The sequence below is a fragment of the Staurois parvus genome, unplaced genomic scaffold (assembly GCF_062004578.1).
Source record: "Staurois parvus isolate SC_StPar_1 unplaced genomic scaffold, SC_StPar_1.0 ptg000726l, whole genome shotgun sequence".
Classification (NCBI taxonomy): domain Eukaryota; kingdom Metazoa; phylum Chordata; class Amphibia; order Anura; family Ranidae; genus Staurois; species Staurois parvus.
The window spans coordinates 1-16586 of record NW_028318522.1 but is presented as its reverse complement, the minus strand read 5'-3'; the positions used below and the strand labels follow the sequence as shown (position 1 = coordinate 16586).

Below are 16586 nucleotides of genomic sequence, written 5' to 3'. Positions count from 1 at the left end.
GCTTGTAGTGGGTGGAGCCTGCTGGGACCCTCCCACAGCTCAGCTCTCACCTTGTGCAGGGTGACAGGTCTCGTCTCCGCCCCCTCCTTTAGGTTTCTGCAGCCTCTAGTGACGACTAATAATTTCCAAAGAGATGGGCTTTACCAACAGTGGGAGGGGCTTGACAACCTAAACATGATGTTTTGTAGTCATTCATAGGTTGAGACGCATTGAAAATGACCTTTGATTACATTGTTGATATAAGAACCAGGAATCATCATCAGCTGACCAGAGCCTTTTATTCAACATACCGTCCAATCGGACGCTAATAAAATGAAAGAAAACAGGAAAACAAGCAGGCGTGACACAGAGAAGCCGGGCGACAGTTACTTGTAGAATTCGTGTTCTTGCTCGTCTTTTTTGATCACCGTCTTGTACGCTTTCTCAAAGTCCTTGGCCAGAACTATATAGCGATTCTCACGCACGGCAAGCATACCGCCCTGCAAACAAAGAAGAAATGCACCATGGGAGGTGGAACAGGTGGAGCTGAGGAGGGGCAGGGGGTGTGGCTTCATATGCAGGGCACGAGAGCCGCTTGGGATTAAAGCTAGGAGGAGGAGCAGGGGTGTGGCTTCATATGCAGGGCACGAGAGCCGCTTGCAATTAAAGCTAGGAGGAGGGGCGGGGGTGTGGCTTCATATGTAGGGCACGAGAGCTACTTGCAATTAAAGCTAGGAGGAGGGGCAGGGGTGTGGCTTCATATGCAGGGCACAAGAGCCGCTTGCGATTAAAGCTCATAAAGATCATATATCGATTAAAGCCCAGAGGGGCGGGGGCCTGGCTTCATATGCAGGGCACAAGAGTTGCTTGGAATTAAAGCTAGGAGGGTCAGGGGTGTGGCTTCATATGTAGGGCACGAGAACCACTTGGGATTAAAGCTTGGAGGAGGGGAAGGGGTATGGCTTCATATGCAGGGCACGAGAGCCGCTTGCAATTAAAGCTAGGAGGAGGGCAGGGGTGTGGCTTTATATGCAGGGCACAAGAGCCGCTTGCAATTAAAGCTAGGAGGAGGGGCAGGGGTGTGGCTTCATATGCAGGGCACGAGAGCCACTTGCGATTAAAGCTAGGAGGAAGGGCAGGGGTGACTCTTCATATGCAGGGCACGAGAGCCGCTTGCGATTAAAGCTTGGAGGAGGGGCAGGGGTGTGGCTTCATATGCAGGGCACGAGAGCCGCTTCGGATTACAGCTTGGAGGAGGGGCAGGGGTGTGGCTTCATATGCAGGGCACGAAAGCCGCTTGAGAATAAAGCTTGGAGGAGGGGCAGTGGTGTGGCTTCATATGCAGGGCACGAGAGCCGCTTGGGATTAAAGCTAGGAGGGTCAGGGGTGTGGCTTCATATGCAGGGCACGAGAGCCGCTTGCGATTAAAGCTTGGAGTAGGGGCGGGGGTGTGGCTTCATATGCAGGGCACGAGAGCTGCTTGCGATTAAAGCTAGGAGGAGGGGCAGGGGTGTGGCTTCATATGCAGGGCACAAGAGCCGCTTGCGATTAAAGCTAGGAGGAGGGGCAGGGGTGTGGCTTCAAATGCAGGGCACGAGAGCCACTTGGGATTAAAGCTTGGAGGAGTGGAAGGGGTGTGGCTTCCTATGCAGGGCACAAGAGCTGCTTGCAATTAAAGCTAGGAGGGGGGGGGAAGGAGTTTTGGCTTCCTATGCAGGGCACGAGAGCCACTTGCGATTAAAGCTAGCAGGGGCAGGGGTGTGGCTTCATATTCAGGGCACGAGAGCCGCTTGCGATTAAAGCTAGGAGGAGGGGCAGATGTGTGGCTTCATATGTGGGACATGAGAGTCGCTTTCGATTAAAGCCCAGAGGGCGGGGGTGTGGCTTCATATTCAAAGCACGAGAGCCGTTAACGATAAAAGCTTGGAGGAGGGGCAGGGGTGTGGCTTCATATGCAGTGCACGAGAGCTGTTTGGGATTAAAGCTTGGAGGAGGGGCAGGGGTGTGGCTTCATATGCAGGGCACAAGAGCCAGTTTCGATTAACGCCTGGAGGAGGGGCAGGGGCATAACTTAGTAGGCCGGCCATGACAGAAACTTTCAAACAACTTAAATGGTGCAGATTGAAAGGTGAATCGACTGACCACCAATGGAGCAAAGTGTACCTACCTCTTGGCAAATGGAGTTGATATCGGCTCCAGATATTTTATCGGGGCGAGCGACATCTACAGATCAGTCAAGGAGATCAACTTCAGGCACCCGTAAACATTATTTCCGTGTTAACATTGTAACAGTCAAATTCGGGTAACCACTCCCCCCCCCCCCCCCCGCAATCCTTAACCACTTCAAGACCGGACACTTTCCCCCCCTTCCTGACCAGGGCAATTTTCAGCTTTCAGCGCCATCACGCTTTGAATGACAATTGCGCGGTCATGCAACGCTGTACCCAAATTAATTTTTTACCATTTTTTTGAAACAGATAAAGCTTTATTTTGGTGGTATTTATTCACCGCTGGGATTTTTATTTTTTTTGCTATGCAAATGAAAAAGTCCAAAAATTTTGAAAAAAAGTGTTTTTTTTATAAAAATTTGCAAATAAATAATATTTCATCATAAATCTTTGCCAAAATTTATTCCGTTATCTTTTTAGTAAGAAAAAAAAAAAATCCAAATTAGTTTATAACAAAAATTATAATTTTTAAACATTTTTTTTTACATTTTTACTTTATTTTTTTATATTATTATTTTTTTTTTTTTACATACTGTCACCCTAGTAGTACAGGGTCACCATGGTGACACTGTACTACTTGTGGGGGGTGATGAAGATTTTTTTTTTTTTTTTACACATTGCTTTTACACCCATATAGGATGTAAAAGCAATCATTGCTCTTTCTCTCTGTCTGCATTCTTGCACTCATTGAGAAGTACTGACTGAGCTGTGATTGGTCACAGCCTGTCACATGGTACAAGCCTGTTGTGAATAGCCCTGTACCATGTGACCTCTGTGATCATTCACAAATTTCACACGTAGTAGAAAATGATGTCACAAGTGACATCTTGCTTACTACTTTGCATGTGATCACTGATTGGCCAATCAGTGATCACATGATCGGGACCTCGTACAGAGGTCCCGTCCGACGATCGGTGTTTCACTGTGTCTGGAGGACACAGCGGGCACCGGATCGCGGTGCTGCGCGCTCCCAGGGAGCGCGCACAAGCAGGGTGCGGGGAGGCCGTTTATAGACCCTGCACTGCCACCGTCCGGCCGTTTATATACAACGGCCGGACAGGAGGTGGTTAATGGGGAGCGGGGGAGCAGTCCTTAAAGCAGAACTTCCCCTTCTGGGTGGAGCTCCACTTTAACATGGAAACCTTTGAAGGCTCCCGAAGGTCAAGCTTCTAACTGCAGAAATGGAGCCGAGGGGCTAAAAGAACTTTTTTTTATATCTTTCAGGCCTAAACTTCCCAACTGAACATCACCTAACGATTCAAACGCAATAAAAAGTAACAGCAATAACAATCGCCATGCAGGAAGGATACAATCTTCCAGGTCCACTTCTTCGGACAAGTTCATCTTGCTGGTGATGGTGGAGAAGATGAGACGTTTCTGCCTTCGGTCAGGAAGAGGGAATTCGATCTTGCGGTCCAGGCGGCCGGGTCGCAGCAGGGCCGGATCTAGAGTGTCGGCTCTGTTTGTGGCCATGATGACCTGAAGGAAGAAAAAAAAAAAACCAGACGCTTGATGTCCATTTCTCCCCAGCAAATGGTACAAGTGGCCAGAGTCCACCAGGCGTCTTTTTTATGATCACCCCCTTCTATGGAAAGTGAACCCCGCCTCATATTACCACTCGAGTATCTATAGAAATCGTTCCGATTCTTGTCAGGTCACTAACAGCAGCAGACGGGGGAAACCTTACCTTCACGTTAACATTCTGATCAAACCCGTCCATCTGATTCAGGAGCTCCAGCAGAATTCTCTGCACCTCTCTGTCAGCTGTAAGGACACAACAGGAGAGGTGAACATGGCACTGCTAAATAACCACTCCCCCCCCCCTTCAAGTCCGGACACTTCCCCCCTTCCAGTCCGGACGCTTTCATCCCCTTCCAATCCGGACGCTTTCCCCCCCTTCCAGTCCGGACGCTTTCCCCCCCTTCCAGTCCGGACGCTTTCCCCCCTTCCAGTCCGGACGCTTTCCCTCCCTTCCAGTCCGGACGCTTTCCCCCCTCCCCAGTCCGGACGCTTCCCCCCCCCCCCTTCCAGTCCGGACGCTTTCCCCCCCCCCCCTTCCAGTCCGGATGCTTTCCCCCCCCTTCCAGTCCGGACGCTTCCCCCCCCTTCCAGTCCGGACGCTTCCCCCCCCCTTCCAGTCCGGACGCTTCCCCCCCCCTTCCAGTCCGGACGCTTTCCCCCCACCTTCCAGTCCGGACGCTTTCCCCCCACCTTCCAGTCCGGACGCTTTCACCCCCTTCCAGTCCGGACGCTTTCCCCCCCCTTCCAGTCCGGACGCTTTCCCCCCTTCCAGTCCGGACGCTTTCACCCCCTTCCAGTCCGGACGCTTTCCCCCCCTTCCAGTCCGGACGCTTTCACCCCCTTCCAGTCCGGACGCTTCCCCCCCCCCTTCCAGTCCGGACGCTTCCCCCCCCCCCTTCCAGTCCGGACGCTTCCCCCCCCCACCTTCCAGTCCGGACGCTTTCCCCCCCCCTTCCAGTCCGGACGCTTTCCCCCCCCCCCCCTTCCAGTCCGGACGCTTTCCCCCCCCCCTTCCAGTCCGGACGCTTTCCCCCCCCCCTTCCAGTCCGGACGCTTTCCCCCCCCCCTTCCAGTCCGGACGCTTTCCCCCCCCCCCCTTCCAGTCCGGACGCTTTCCCCCCCCCTTCCAGTCCGGACACTTTCCCCCCCTTCCAGTCCGGACACTTTCCCCCCCTTCCAGTCCGGACACTTTCCCCCCTTCCAGTCCGGACACTTTCCCCCCTTCCAGTCCGGACACTTTCCCCCCTTCCAGTCCGGACGCTTTCCCCCCCTTCCAGTCCGGACACTTTCCCCTCCTTCCAGTCCGGACACTTTCCCCCCTTCCAGTCCGGACACTTTCCCCCTTCCAGTCCGGACACTTTCCCCCCCCCTTCCAGTCCGGACACTTTCCCCCCCTTTCCTGCCCAGGCCAGTTCTCAGCTTTCAGCACTGTTGCACTTTGAATGACAATTGCACGGTCATGCAACACTGTACCCATATGACATTTTTAGCATTTTTTTTGAGACAGAGAACTTTATTTTGGTGGTATTTATTCACCGCTGGGATTTTTATTTTTTTTGCTATATAAATGAAAAAGTCCAAAAATTTGGAAAAAAAGCGTTTTTCTTATAAAATTTTGCAAATAAATAATATTTCATCCTAAATCTTGGCCAACATTTATTCAGTTATCTTTTGAGTAAAAAAAAAAAAAAACCCAAATTAGTGTATAACCAAAAATTATAATTTTTCTAAATTCTTTTTTACATTTTTATATTTATGTTTTTTTTAACATACTGTCACCCTAGCAGTACTGTGTCACCATGGTGACACTGTACCTCTTGTGGGGGGTGATGAAGATTTTTTTTTTTTTTTTAACCACCGATTGCTTTTACACCCATAAAGGCTGTAAAAGCAATCATTTCTCCTTCTCTCTGTCTGCATTCTTGCAGCCATTGAGAAATGCTGTGTGAGCTGTGATTGGTCACAGCTTGTCACGTGGTACAAGGCTGTTGTGAATAGCCCTGTACCATGTGATCTCTGTGATCATTTGCAGATTTCACACGTAGTAAGCAATGATGTCAGAAGTGACATCTTGCTTACTACTCTGCATGTGATCACTGATTGGCCAATCAGTAATCACATGATCGGGACCTCGCACAGAGGTCCCGTACGACGATCGGTGTTCCACTGTGACTGGAGGACATAGCGGGCACCGGATCGCGATGCTGCGCGCTCCCAGGGAGCGCACACAGCTTGAAAATGCGGGCGCCAATATGAACGGCAACCCGCCCCTGCACTGCCACCGTCTGGCCGTTTATATACCGCGCCTGGACAGCAAGTGGTTAAAATCCAAATCCACTCAAAGGCTTTTATATTGTATTGAATAGAACAGAAAATGGTGCACTTCTTCTGAAAACGCAGACCACACGGGAACCTCGGTTCCCAGTAGAGTTGCGTTTTCCAGTGCGGGCGGCGTGCCATTAGAACTAATGGCACCCACCCGCGGGTTCGTATTCCTCTGTGCGAGTGGTGCGGCTGCACTGATTTTTGTGCGGATCCGCAGCGGCACCACCCGCACAGATGTGAACCAAACCTTAAGTATTCTCTCTCTATAATGTCTGAAGGCAAGTCAAACATGGCTGCTCCAGAGGTTTGGCTGGAGTTGTACTATAAACTATGTACATGCCGTAGCAGGGGTGGACTGACCATTTGGAAACTCAGGCACTGCCCGAGGGCCCGGGGTCAGTAGGGGGCCCCATGAGATGTCGCTGGTACCTTTTTCATAGGCTTTTTTGAGTTTGGGCAAGTACACAGGGGCCCCATGATCCCCTATTTCCCGGGGGCCCCATGAGTTGTCAGCCCGCCCCTATGCCGTAGCATAGATACACATCTCTCTCTCCTCCTATGGATACACTCACCTCCTGTCTGTGCGTCAAACCTCTTCGTGGCGATTGCGTCGATTTCGTCAATAAATATGATGGCGGGAGCGTTCTCTTTAGCAAGCCGGAAGACGTCTCTCACCATTCGAGGACCCTCACCCAGGTATTTCTGGACAAACTCTGAGCCCACCACACGAATGAAGGCGGCTGTAATGGGAAAACATTATGGTGTCAGCGTACATTTAGGGTTCATGTAGGTAGCACAGCGGCTAAAAGGTTAGCACTTCCGCCTGGCAGTACTAGAATCCCAACCACGGCACCACCTGCCTGGAGTTTGCATGTTGTCCCTGGGCCTGTGTGGGTTTCCTCCGGGTACTCCGGTTTCCTCCCACACTCCAAAGACATGCTGGTAGGATACTTGTCTCCTGTCTAAATTGTCCCTAGTATGTGTATGTATGAATGTGAGTTAGGGACCTTAGATTGTACACCCCTTGAGGGTTAGGGACCTTAGATTGTACGCCCCTTGAGGGTTAGGGACCTTAGATTGTACGCCCCTTGAGGGTTAGGGACCTTAGATTGTACGCCCCTTGAGGGTTAGGGACCTTAGATTGTACACCCCTTGAGGGTTAGGGACCTTAGATTGTACGCCCCTTGAGGGTTAGAGACCTTAGATTGTACGCCCCTTGAGGGTTAGGGACCTTAGATTGTACACCCCTTGAGGGTTAAGGACCTTAGATTGTACGCCCCTTGAGGGTTAGAGACCTTAGATTGTACGCCCCTTGAGGGTTAGGGACCTTAGATTGTACACCCCTTGAGGGTTAGGGACCTTAGATTGTACACCCCTTGAGGGTTAGGGACCTTAGATTGTACACCCCTTAAGGGTTAGGGACCTTAGATTGTACGCCCCTTGAGGGTTAGGGACCTTAGATTGTACGCCCCTTGAGGGTTAGGGACCTTAGATTGTACTCCCCTTGAGGGTCAGGGACCTTAGATTGTACGCCCCTTGAGGGTCAGGGACCTTAGATTGTACGCCCCTTGGGGGTTAGGGACCTCAGATTGTACGCCCCTTGAGGGTTAGGGACCTTAGATTGTACGCCCCTTGGGGGTTAGGGACCTCAGATTGTACGCCCCTTGAGGGTTAGGGACCTTAGATTGTACGCCCCTTGAGGGTTAGGGACCTTAGATTGTACGCCCCTTGAGGGTTAGGGACCTTAGATTGTACGCCCCTTGAGGGTTAGGGACTGATGTGAATGTACAATATACAGTAGTTATATTAATTTTTTGGTATATTAGAAGGTTGAGAGCGCTGTTTGTGGGATTTTCTATTTCACTTTATATATACACCGCGTTCCAAATTATTCTGCAAATTCTATTTAAGTGTCACAAAGATGAAATATTTTGTTTTTTCAGTGTAACTCATGGATGGCATTGTGTGTCAGGGCTCTTTTGATCAGTGAAAACAATCTCGGACACCTGTGATCATTAGATTGGCCGGTGAGCCAATTGAAGGAAAAACTACTAAAGGAGGATGTTCCACATTATTACGCAGAGCACCATTTTCAAGCAATATGGAGAAGAAAAGGATCTCTCTGCTGCCGAAAAGAGTGAAATAGTTCGATGCCTTGGACGAGGTATGAAAACATTCGATATTTCACGAAAACTTAAGCGTGATCATCGCACTATTAGGAGATTTGCAGCTGATTCAGAGCACAGACGGGTTGGTGCAGATAAAGGCACATTGAGGAAGATTTCTGCCAGATCCATGCATCGGATCAAGAGAGCAGCTGCTAAAATCCCATTACATAGCAGCAAACAGATATTTGAAGCTGCTGGTGCCTCTGGAGTCCCACGGACATCAAGGTGTAGAGTCCTCCAGAGTCCTGCAACTGTGCAGAAACCTTCTATTCGGCCACCACTAACCAATGCTCACAAGCAGAAACGGCTGCATTGGGCAGAAAAATACATGAAGACTCATTTTCAAACAGTCCTGTTCACTGATGAGTGCCGTGCAACCCTGGATGGTCCAGATGGATGGAGTAGTGGATGGTTGGTGGACGGCCACCCTGTTCCAACAAGGCTGCGACGTCAGCAAGGCAGTGGTGGAGTCATGTTTTGGACCGGAATCATGGGAACAGAGCGGGTCGGCCCTTTAGAGCCCCCGAAGGTGTAAAGATAACCTCTGCAAAGTATGTGGAGTTTATGACTGACCACTCTCTTCCCTGGTACAGAAGGAAGAACTATGCTTTCCGTAATAAAATCATCTTCATGCATGACAATGCACCATCTCATGCTGCAAAGAATACCTCTGCATCAATGGCTGCTATGGGGATAAAAGGAGAGAAAGTCATGGTGTGGCCTCCATCCTCCCCTGACCTCAATCCTATTGAGAACCTTTGGAGCATCCTCAAGCAAAAGATCTATGAGGGTGGGAGGCAGTTTACATCCAAACAGCAGCTCTGGGAGGCTATTCTGACATCTGGCAAACAAATTCAAGCAGAAACTGTCCAAAAACTCCCAAGTTCAATGGATGCCAGACTTGTGATCTGCTATCAGATAAGGGCTCCTATGTTACAATGTAACGTGACCGCTTCAAATGTTTACAAAGTTACAATGTTGGGAAAAGTTTGATTGAAATAGCTTTTGATTTCAGTAAATTTGCTGCAAACACAACAAATGACAATTTTCAGTTCTTTACAACCTAGAAAGTGTTTTGAAACTTCCTGTGCGGAATAATTTGGAACAAAAATCCTGTTATCATTAGGAGGTTTGTTCGATAAAATGTGAATTGTCCTCTTCTAGTTGTCACCTGAGAATTCTGCCGACTGTTATTTACATCAATTATTGAGGGAAATGAGAAAAATATCATTTGCAGAATAATTTGGAACACGGTGTATTTATAGTTATATTTATAATTTTCACAGGAGAAAAGCTTTGTCTGTACGTCTCCTTTAATGATTTTTATTTTTATGGCTACAGAATGGCATTTACTGATTCTATTCTTTATGTGGATCTCGGGAACATCTGCGCACCCCATGTGTAAACGCACTCACCCGTAGTGTGATGAGCCACAGCTTTGGCCAGCATAGTCCTTCCCACAGCCAGGGGGCCCGTACATCAGCACCCCACGGGGTGGATCGATGCCGATCTGAAGAATACAAGGAGTGAAGAGTGAGTCTGGCTCTGCTGTCATATTATAATTCCAGTGAACGATCGACTATATTGCGCACGGAAAACACTACCTGTTTATAGAGCTCAAAGTGTGTTAGCGGCAGCTCCACCGCCTCGCGGACTTCCTGCTTCTGGATATCCATGCCTCCGATGTCCGAATACAAGACGTCCGGCTTCTGGTCTGAGGACGCAACAAAAGACACAGGATCGTTACAAAGGGCTGATCGTGTGATACACCCGGGGCGACCATTTCCAACAGGACAAGGGCAGCTGCACCACTTGATCGATCGATCGCCCGCTGCGCTTTTACAGGAAATATTGGGTGTCGTTACCTGATGTCAGCATCATAATACTGCTGTCTGCCTCTGGAGGAAGAACGTCCACCAGAGCGTTGCTGTGCTTGTGAAGAGCGACCGACGCGTTTGGCTTCAGCAGCTCACGATCGATGGTGCTCAGTATCCGCACATAATAATTGGAACCTACAGTGGAGATATAAACAGATCAATAAACCTGCGAATGTAAACGGATGGCAAATTTATTTGCAGCAAATCAGCCGCAGCTGAAGCCGGACAGTACAGTAACCCCTTCCAGTCGGGACGCTCCCCCCCCACCTTCCAGTCGGGACGCTCCCCCCCCCACCTTCCAGTCGGGACGCTCCCCCCCCCCACCTTCCAGTCGGGACGCTTCCCCCCCCCCCTTCCAGTCGGGGACGCTTCCCCCCCCTTCCAGTCCGGACGCTCTCACCCCCCCTTCCAGCCCGGACGCTTCCCCCCCCTTCCAGTCCGGACGCTTCCCCCCCCCTTCCAGCCCGGACGCTTCCCCCCCCTTCCAGCCCGGACGCTTCCCCCCCCCCCCCTCCAGCCCGGACGCTCCCCCCCCCCCTCCTCCAGCCCGGACGCTCCCCCCCCCCCTCCAGCCCGGACACTTTCCCCCCCCGCCCAGACGCTACAAAGGTATAAACAAAGCTTGGTGATGAGAACAGTGAAGGAATGAAGTTCCATACCAGTTGTGGATCCCACAATGGCCGTGTTCTGGTCCACCGCCTCCAGGAACTGGCCAATGACCAGAGGGATACTCTGGATACGCTTCACCTCCTCCTGGGCGTGGAGGAATTCCTTCTTCAGGTTCTTCTGCTCGTCCTTAATGTACTCCTCCTGAACCTCCAGGAACTCCAGCTCTTGCTGCAGCTTCTATGACAGGAAAACAAAAATCGGACAAAAAGGTTTATGGTTTAGTTTTTAGAAGCTTCTAATGGTTTGGTTGGCTGTTCCCAGCCCCGCTCCTGAAGGCCGTCCAGCGGCCCCGCTCCTGAAGGCCGTCCAGCAGCCCCGCTCCTGAAGGCCGTCCAGCAGCCCCGCTCCTGAAGGCCGTCCAGCAGCCCCGCTCCTGAAGGCCGTCCAGCAGCCCCGCTCCTGAAGGCCGTCCAGCAGCCCCGCTCCTGAAGGCCGTCCAGCAGCCCCGCTCCTGAAGGCCGTCCAGCAGCCCCGCTCCTGAAGGCCGTCCAGCAGCCCCGCTCCTGAAGGCCGTCCAGCGGCCCGCTCCTGAAGGCCGTCCAGCGGCCCGCTCCTGAAGGCCGTCCAGCGGCCCGCTCCTGAAGGCCGTCCAGCGGCCCGCTCTTGAAGGCCGTCCAGCAGCCCGCTCCTGAAGGCTGTCCAGCGGCCCGCTCTTGAAGGCTGTCCAGCGGCCCGCTCCCGAGGCTGTCCGGCGGCCCGCTCCCGAAGGCCGTCCAGCAGCCCGCTCCTGAGGCTGTTCCTAACCCAGTCCTGAGGCTGTCCCCATCAGCTGTTTGCTGGCTCAGTTCTGCACACTATACAAGGATCTGATGGGGTGCAGTTTATTACTAGTGACTGCGCAGACAATCAGAAAAAAAAAAAAGCTGTTGTGGAACTACATTTCCCATGAGGCATTGCAAAGATTACAAAACTGACCGTTACAGCTATGACTTGCAGAGGCATGATGGAACTTGTAGTCCTGCGGCTCTCAGGTTGCCTACCCCTGTACTAGGGAGACATGCTGCTTTGTATCGCTCTGCTATGCTATGCAGAGCAATACAAAGCAGCATGTCCTTGCTGACAGAGGAGAGATCTGTGTTGTTTTCACACAGACCTCTCCCCTGTCACTGTTCCTCTGCGATCGCCGGGTGCTGGTGGGGAATCTCCGGCCGGGGACCCCGTGATCGACAGCTGTAGCCGCCAATGGCAGCGCGGGTAAGGCGGTGCACACGCCTCCTGCCGGGAAATGCAAAATCTGGTATATATACACGTGATTTCGCACAGCCCTACCGCCCTGTAGCAGTAATTCTGCTGTAGGGCGGAGGGGGAACCAGTTAAACATGGTTGCTGGGTGCTCCTATTCACCGGATTGGGTTGCTTCAGCCAGGCAGTACTGCCCCTATTTAATCTTCTTCTGGTTTCCCTGCGGAGGGCGGAGCCAATCGTCTCTCGGGTGAAGCTCTTCTGGAAGCCGATTGGGGAATTCTTCGGGTTTTTTTGCACGGCGAGAGCTCGAACCCCGGCAAAGAGGAGATCTCACCTTGTATCGGCTGTACAGATCCTCCAAATCTTCCGGTTCCGGGCCAAGGAAAGAGAGAGCCGTGATTGGACGAGAAGAGGACAGGGAGGGAGCGTCATCCTGATAATAGAGGGAGAGATGAAACATCAGAATACAAAATATCATTTCCACTGAAAGCCACTTACAGCGGGTACAGGAAAGAATTGCCCCCCCTTAAAAAAATCACATTTATTGATTCCCATCGACTTCTACAGACAAGAGGACCTGTCACCTCCCGTACAGCGGGTATAGAAAAGAATCGCCCCACTTTCAAAAAAATCCTATGTTGTTGCTTTGCACCCAGAAATGAAGACAGACACCGTGTTTGTTTTATCCGGCTGTATAGTGAAAGATGTAACAAGAACATGTCAGAACATTTTTTTTTAACCCCTTCCCTACCGCGCTATAGACGAATGACGGCTACTGATCGATCGGCCAGTTCTGGGTGTCACATGACGTCCTCCCAGAACGCACCCACAGGGGCACGCACCCGGCGCTGTCTGCGATCTGTCTGTCCATTGGACGTAGCTGATCATGTGACATGGTAAAAGGCCAATCACAGTGTCTTTTTTTACGTGATCAGCTACGTCCAATGGACACAGATCGCAGACAGCACCGGGTGCGTTCTGGGAGGACGTCATGTGACACCCAGAACTGGCCAATCGATCAGTAGCCGTCATTCGTCTATAGCGCGGTAGGGAAGGGGTTAAAAAAAATGTTCATGTTACATCTTTCACTATACAGCCAGATAAAACAAACACGGTGTCTGTCTTCATTTCTGGCTGCAAAGCAACAAGATGGGATGATTGGGCGATTCTTTTCTATACCCGCTGTACAATCGTACGATCGCCTTCATGTCCACAACAAACAATGTAGTGTGAGGGCCTGACCGATACAGATTGGTCGTACAGCTTAGGTCTGTGTCACACAGTATTCACGAATCTATAGCAGATTGTACAATCAGATTGTGTGATCAGCCAAACGCAGACTGTACAATTGGTCAATGGCTGTACAATGGTCAGCCAATCGGATTGTATAGTTAGCTGAACACAGATTGTACAACTGGATTGTATGGTCAGCCAACTGCAGAGTGTACAATCAGATTGCATGGTCAGCTGATCACACATTTTACAATCAGAACAAATGGTTGGCCGATCACAAATTGTACAGTAAACCAATTGCAGATTGTACAGAGTGTATGGTCGGTTGAACACAGATTGTACAGGGGGATTGTACGGTTGGCTGAACTTAGATTGCATAGCGTGTGTCCAGCTCTAGGGAGATTGTATGGTCATCTTTAATAGGTGTGTATGGTGATTGTACAATCAGACCACACACTGTATGGTCGTCTGATCGGCCTGTAAATGGGCGTAAGGGCCGGAGGGAGGAGACGATCCCCGTGTTATGAACACACATACCCGGGCCCTCCTAATGCCCCCAACCCGGCTCTATCAGTGACCTGGACGGATGGGACTGCAGAGATTTCCCACCATCCCCCCGGTACCTGTCCGCTGCCCTTCTCTATGATGATCCCGATCTCCTCCATTCTGTTTCCCTGTGTCACTGCGGTCCGGCCACCCTTGACTACTTCCGGCGCCGAGAAATGATGTCAGCAGCACAGAGGGAGGCCGGACGTGCGTGAGTCACGTGGACACTGGCTGGGTTACTTTCTTGCCTTGTGCACGCATGCGTGGGACCCCTCAGTAAGTGAGGACAGGCCACGTGGGCGGCAGAGCTAGGCCTGGCAGATCCGCCCCTCTTTCTCTAGAAAACATTCGTCATTTCCGGTCTGATACAGAACAATGTTACATTGTATCTATAGCCGGAACCGTTATTATGTATTATTGGGGTTTATTATATCCATTATTATTGTTACATTGTATTTATATTTTATTAATCTTTTATAAAAAGACGGGGAGACCCTGGTGGATGATTCGTCCTTCTATGTGTCCTGGCGACCAAAACAATGTCCTAGCCAGGGTGGACTGACCATTTGGAAACTCGGGCACTGCCTGAGGGCCCTGCTTCCATAGGGGGCCCCATGAGATGCCCCTGGTACCTTTTTCATAGGCTTTTTTGAGTTTGGGCAAGGACACAGGGGCCTCATGATCCCCTATTGCCTGGGGGCCCCATGAGTTGTCAGTCTGCTCCTGGTCCTAGCCGTCCCCAGAAGAGGGACTCTGACTCTAGGGAGATTTCTCCTCACTTCCTCTTGTGTCACCAGAACAGGGTGTGATGGGAAATGTTCCTAATGGCACAGAGAGCAAGAAATGAATAACTGACGGGTTCTAACCCAGTATGGTGGTCAGCCCATAACAGGCCTCAATTGTGGCCCCTGACATCACCGGAGGGCCCACACAATATTTTCAGTGAATGAAATATTACAAGAGATGGTCAAAGACTGCAGACACACTACAGAGGTAGTCAAACAGTAGGGCCCAGTAATACCCCTGATCAGCAGATCCCCCGCTCAGTAGTAACCCCCAGCTCTGCTTTTCCCATGCTCTGTAGTAACCCCCAGGTCTGCCGATCCCCTGCACAGTAGTAACCCCCAGCTCTGCCGATCCTCCGCTCAGTAGTAACCCCCAGCTCTGCCGATCCCCTGCTCAGTAGTAACTCGCAGCTCTGCTGTTCCCCCGATCAGTAGTAACCCCCAGGTCTGCCAATCCCCATGCTCAGTAGTAACCCCCAGCTTTGCTGTTCCCCTGCTCAGTAGTAACCCCCAGGTCTGCCGATCCCCAACTCAGTAGTAACCCCAGCTCTACCGATCCCCCGCTCAGTTGTAACATTCAGCTCTGCCGATCCCCAGTTCAGTAGTAACCCCCAGCTCTGCTTTTCCCATGTTCTGTGTTAACCCTCAGCTCTGCTTTTCCATGCTCTCTAGTAACCCCCAGCTCTGCTTTTCCCATGCTCCACAGTAACTCCAGCTCTGCTGATCCCCCACTCTGTAGTAACCCCCAGCTCTGCTGTTCCCATGCTCAGTAGTAACCTCTGCTTTGCTTTTCCCGTGCTCTCTAGTAACCCCAGCTCTGCTTTTCCCATGTTCCATAGTAACCCCCAGCTCTGCCAATCCCCTGCTCAGTAGTAACCCCAAGCTCTGCCAACCCCCAGCTCTGCCGATCCCCTGCTCAGTAGTAACCCCCAGCGCTTACCATTGAAAGAAAGCTCTATTTGTGGGAAAAAAGGATATAAATTTAATTTGGGTGCAGCGATGCATGACCGTGCAATTGTCAGTTAAAGTAACGCAGCGTCATATCGCAAAAAATGGCCTGGTCAGGAAGGGGGGGGGGGGGATCCTCTGGAGGGCAAGGGGTTAATAGAAAAAAGTAAAAAAAATTTTTTTTTTTCTCAAAATTGTCTTTTTTGTTTATAGCGCAAAAAAATAAAAAGACGTAGAGGTGATCAAATACCACCGAAAGAAAGCTCTATTTGTGAGAAAAAAAGGACAAATTTAATTTGGGTGCAGCGTTGCACGATCGCGCTATTGTCAAAGTAACATAGCTCCGTATCGCAAAATATGGCCTGGTCAGGAAGGGGGGTAAATCCTTTGGAGGGCGAGGGGTTAATATCAAAAAGTCAAAAATAGTTTTTTTTCTCAAAATTGTCTTTTTTTTGTTTATAGCACAAAAAAATAAAAAACCGCAGAGGTGATCAAATACCACCGAAAGAAAGCTCTATTTGTAAGAAAAAAGGACATAAATGTAATTTATGTACAGCATTGCATGACTGCGCAATTGTCAGTTAAAGTAAGGCAGCGGCATATCACAAAAAATGGCCTGGTCAGGAAGGGTGGGGGAACCTCAGGAGGGCAAGAGGTTAATAGCAAAAGGTCAAAAATATTGTTTTTGTCTCAAAATTGTCTTTTGTTTGGTTTATAGCGCAAAAAAATAAAAACCCGCAGAGGTGATCAAATACCACCGAAAGAAAACTCTGTGGGGAAAAAAAGGACATAAATGTAATTTATGTACAGCATTGCATGACTGCGCAATTCTCAGTTAAAGTAAGAAAGTAAGGCAGCGCCGTATCACAAAAAATGGCCTGGTCAGGAGGGGGGGGGGGGGGGGGGGGGGAACCTCGGGAGGGCAAGAGGTTAACAGCAAAAAGTCAAAAATATATTTTTTTTCTCAAAATTGTTTTTTTTTTGTTTATAGCACAAAAAAATAAAAAAAGACGCAGAGGTGACCAAATACCACCAAAAGAAAGCTCAATTTGTGGGAAAAAAGTATGTAAATGTCATTTGGATACAGCATTGCATGACCGCGCAATTATCAAAGTACCGCAG

General features: G+C 50.4%; 1 protein-coding gene across 1 annotated transcript; it reads right to left on the bottom strand.

Annotated features, from left to right (window-relative positions):
• Window positions 1-259: 259 nt before the first annotated feature.
• On the bottom strand, window positions 260-13964 carry PSMC4 (proteasome 26S subunit, ATPase 4). The gene is given in 12 exon segments (XM_089653889.1): window positions 260-479; window positions 2147-2202; window positions 3518-3686; window positions 3895-3971; window positions 6626-6793; window positions 9637-9673; window positions 9675-9731; window positions 9826-9935; window positions 10087-10233; window positions 10758-10944; window positions 12287-12385; window positions 13809-13964. Coding segments are annotated over 12 exon segments (1263 nt in total). The 5' UTR covers window positions 13851-13964; the 3' UTR covers window positions 260-365.
• Between the last annotated feature and the right edge of the window lie 2622 nt (window positions 13965-16586).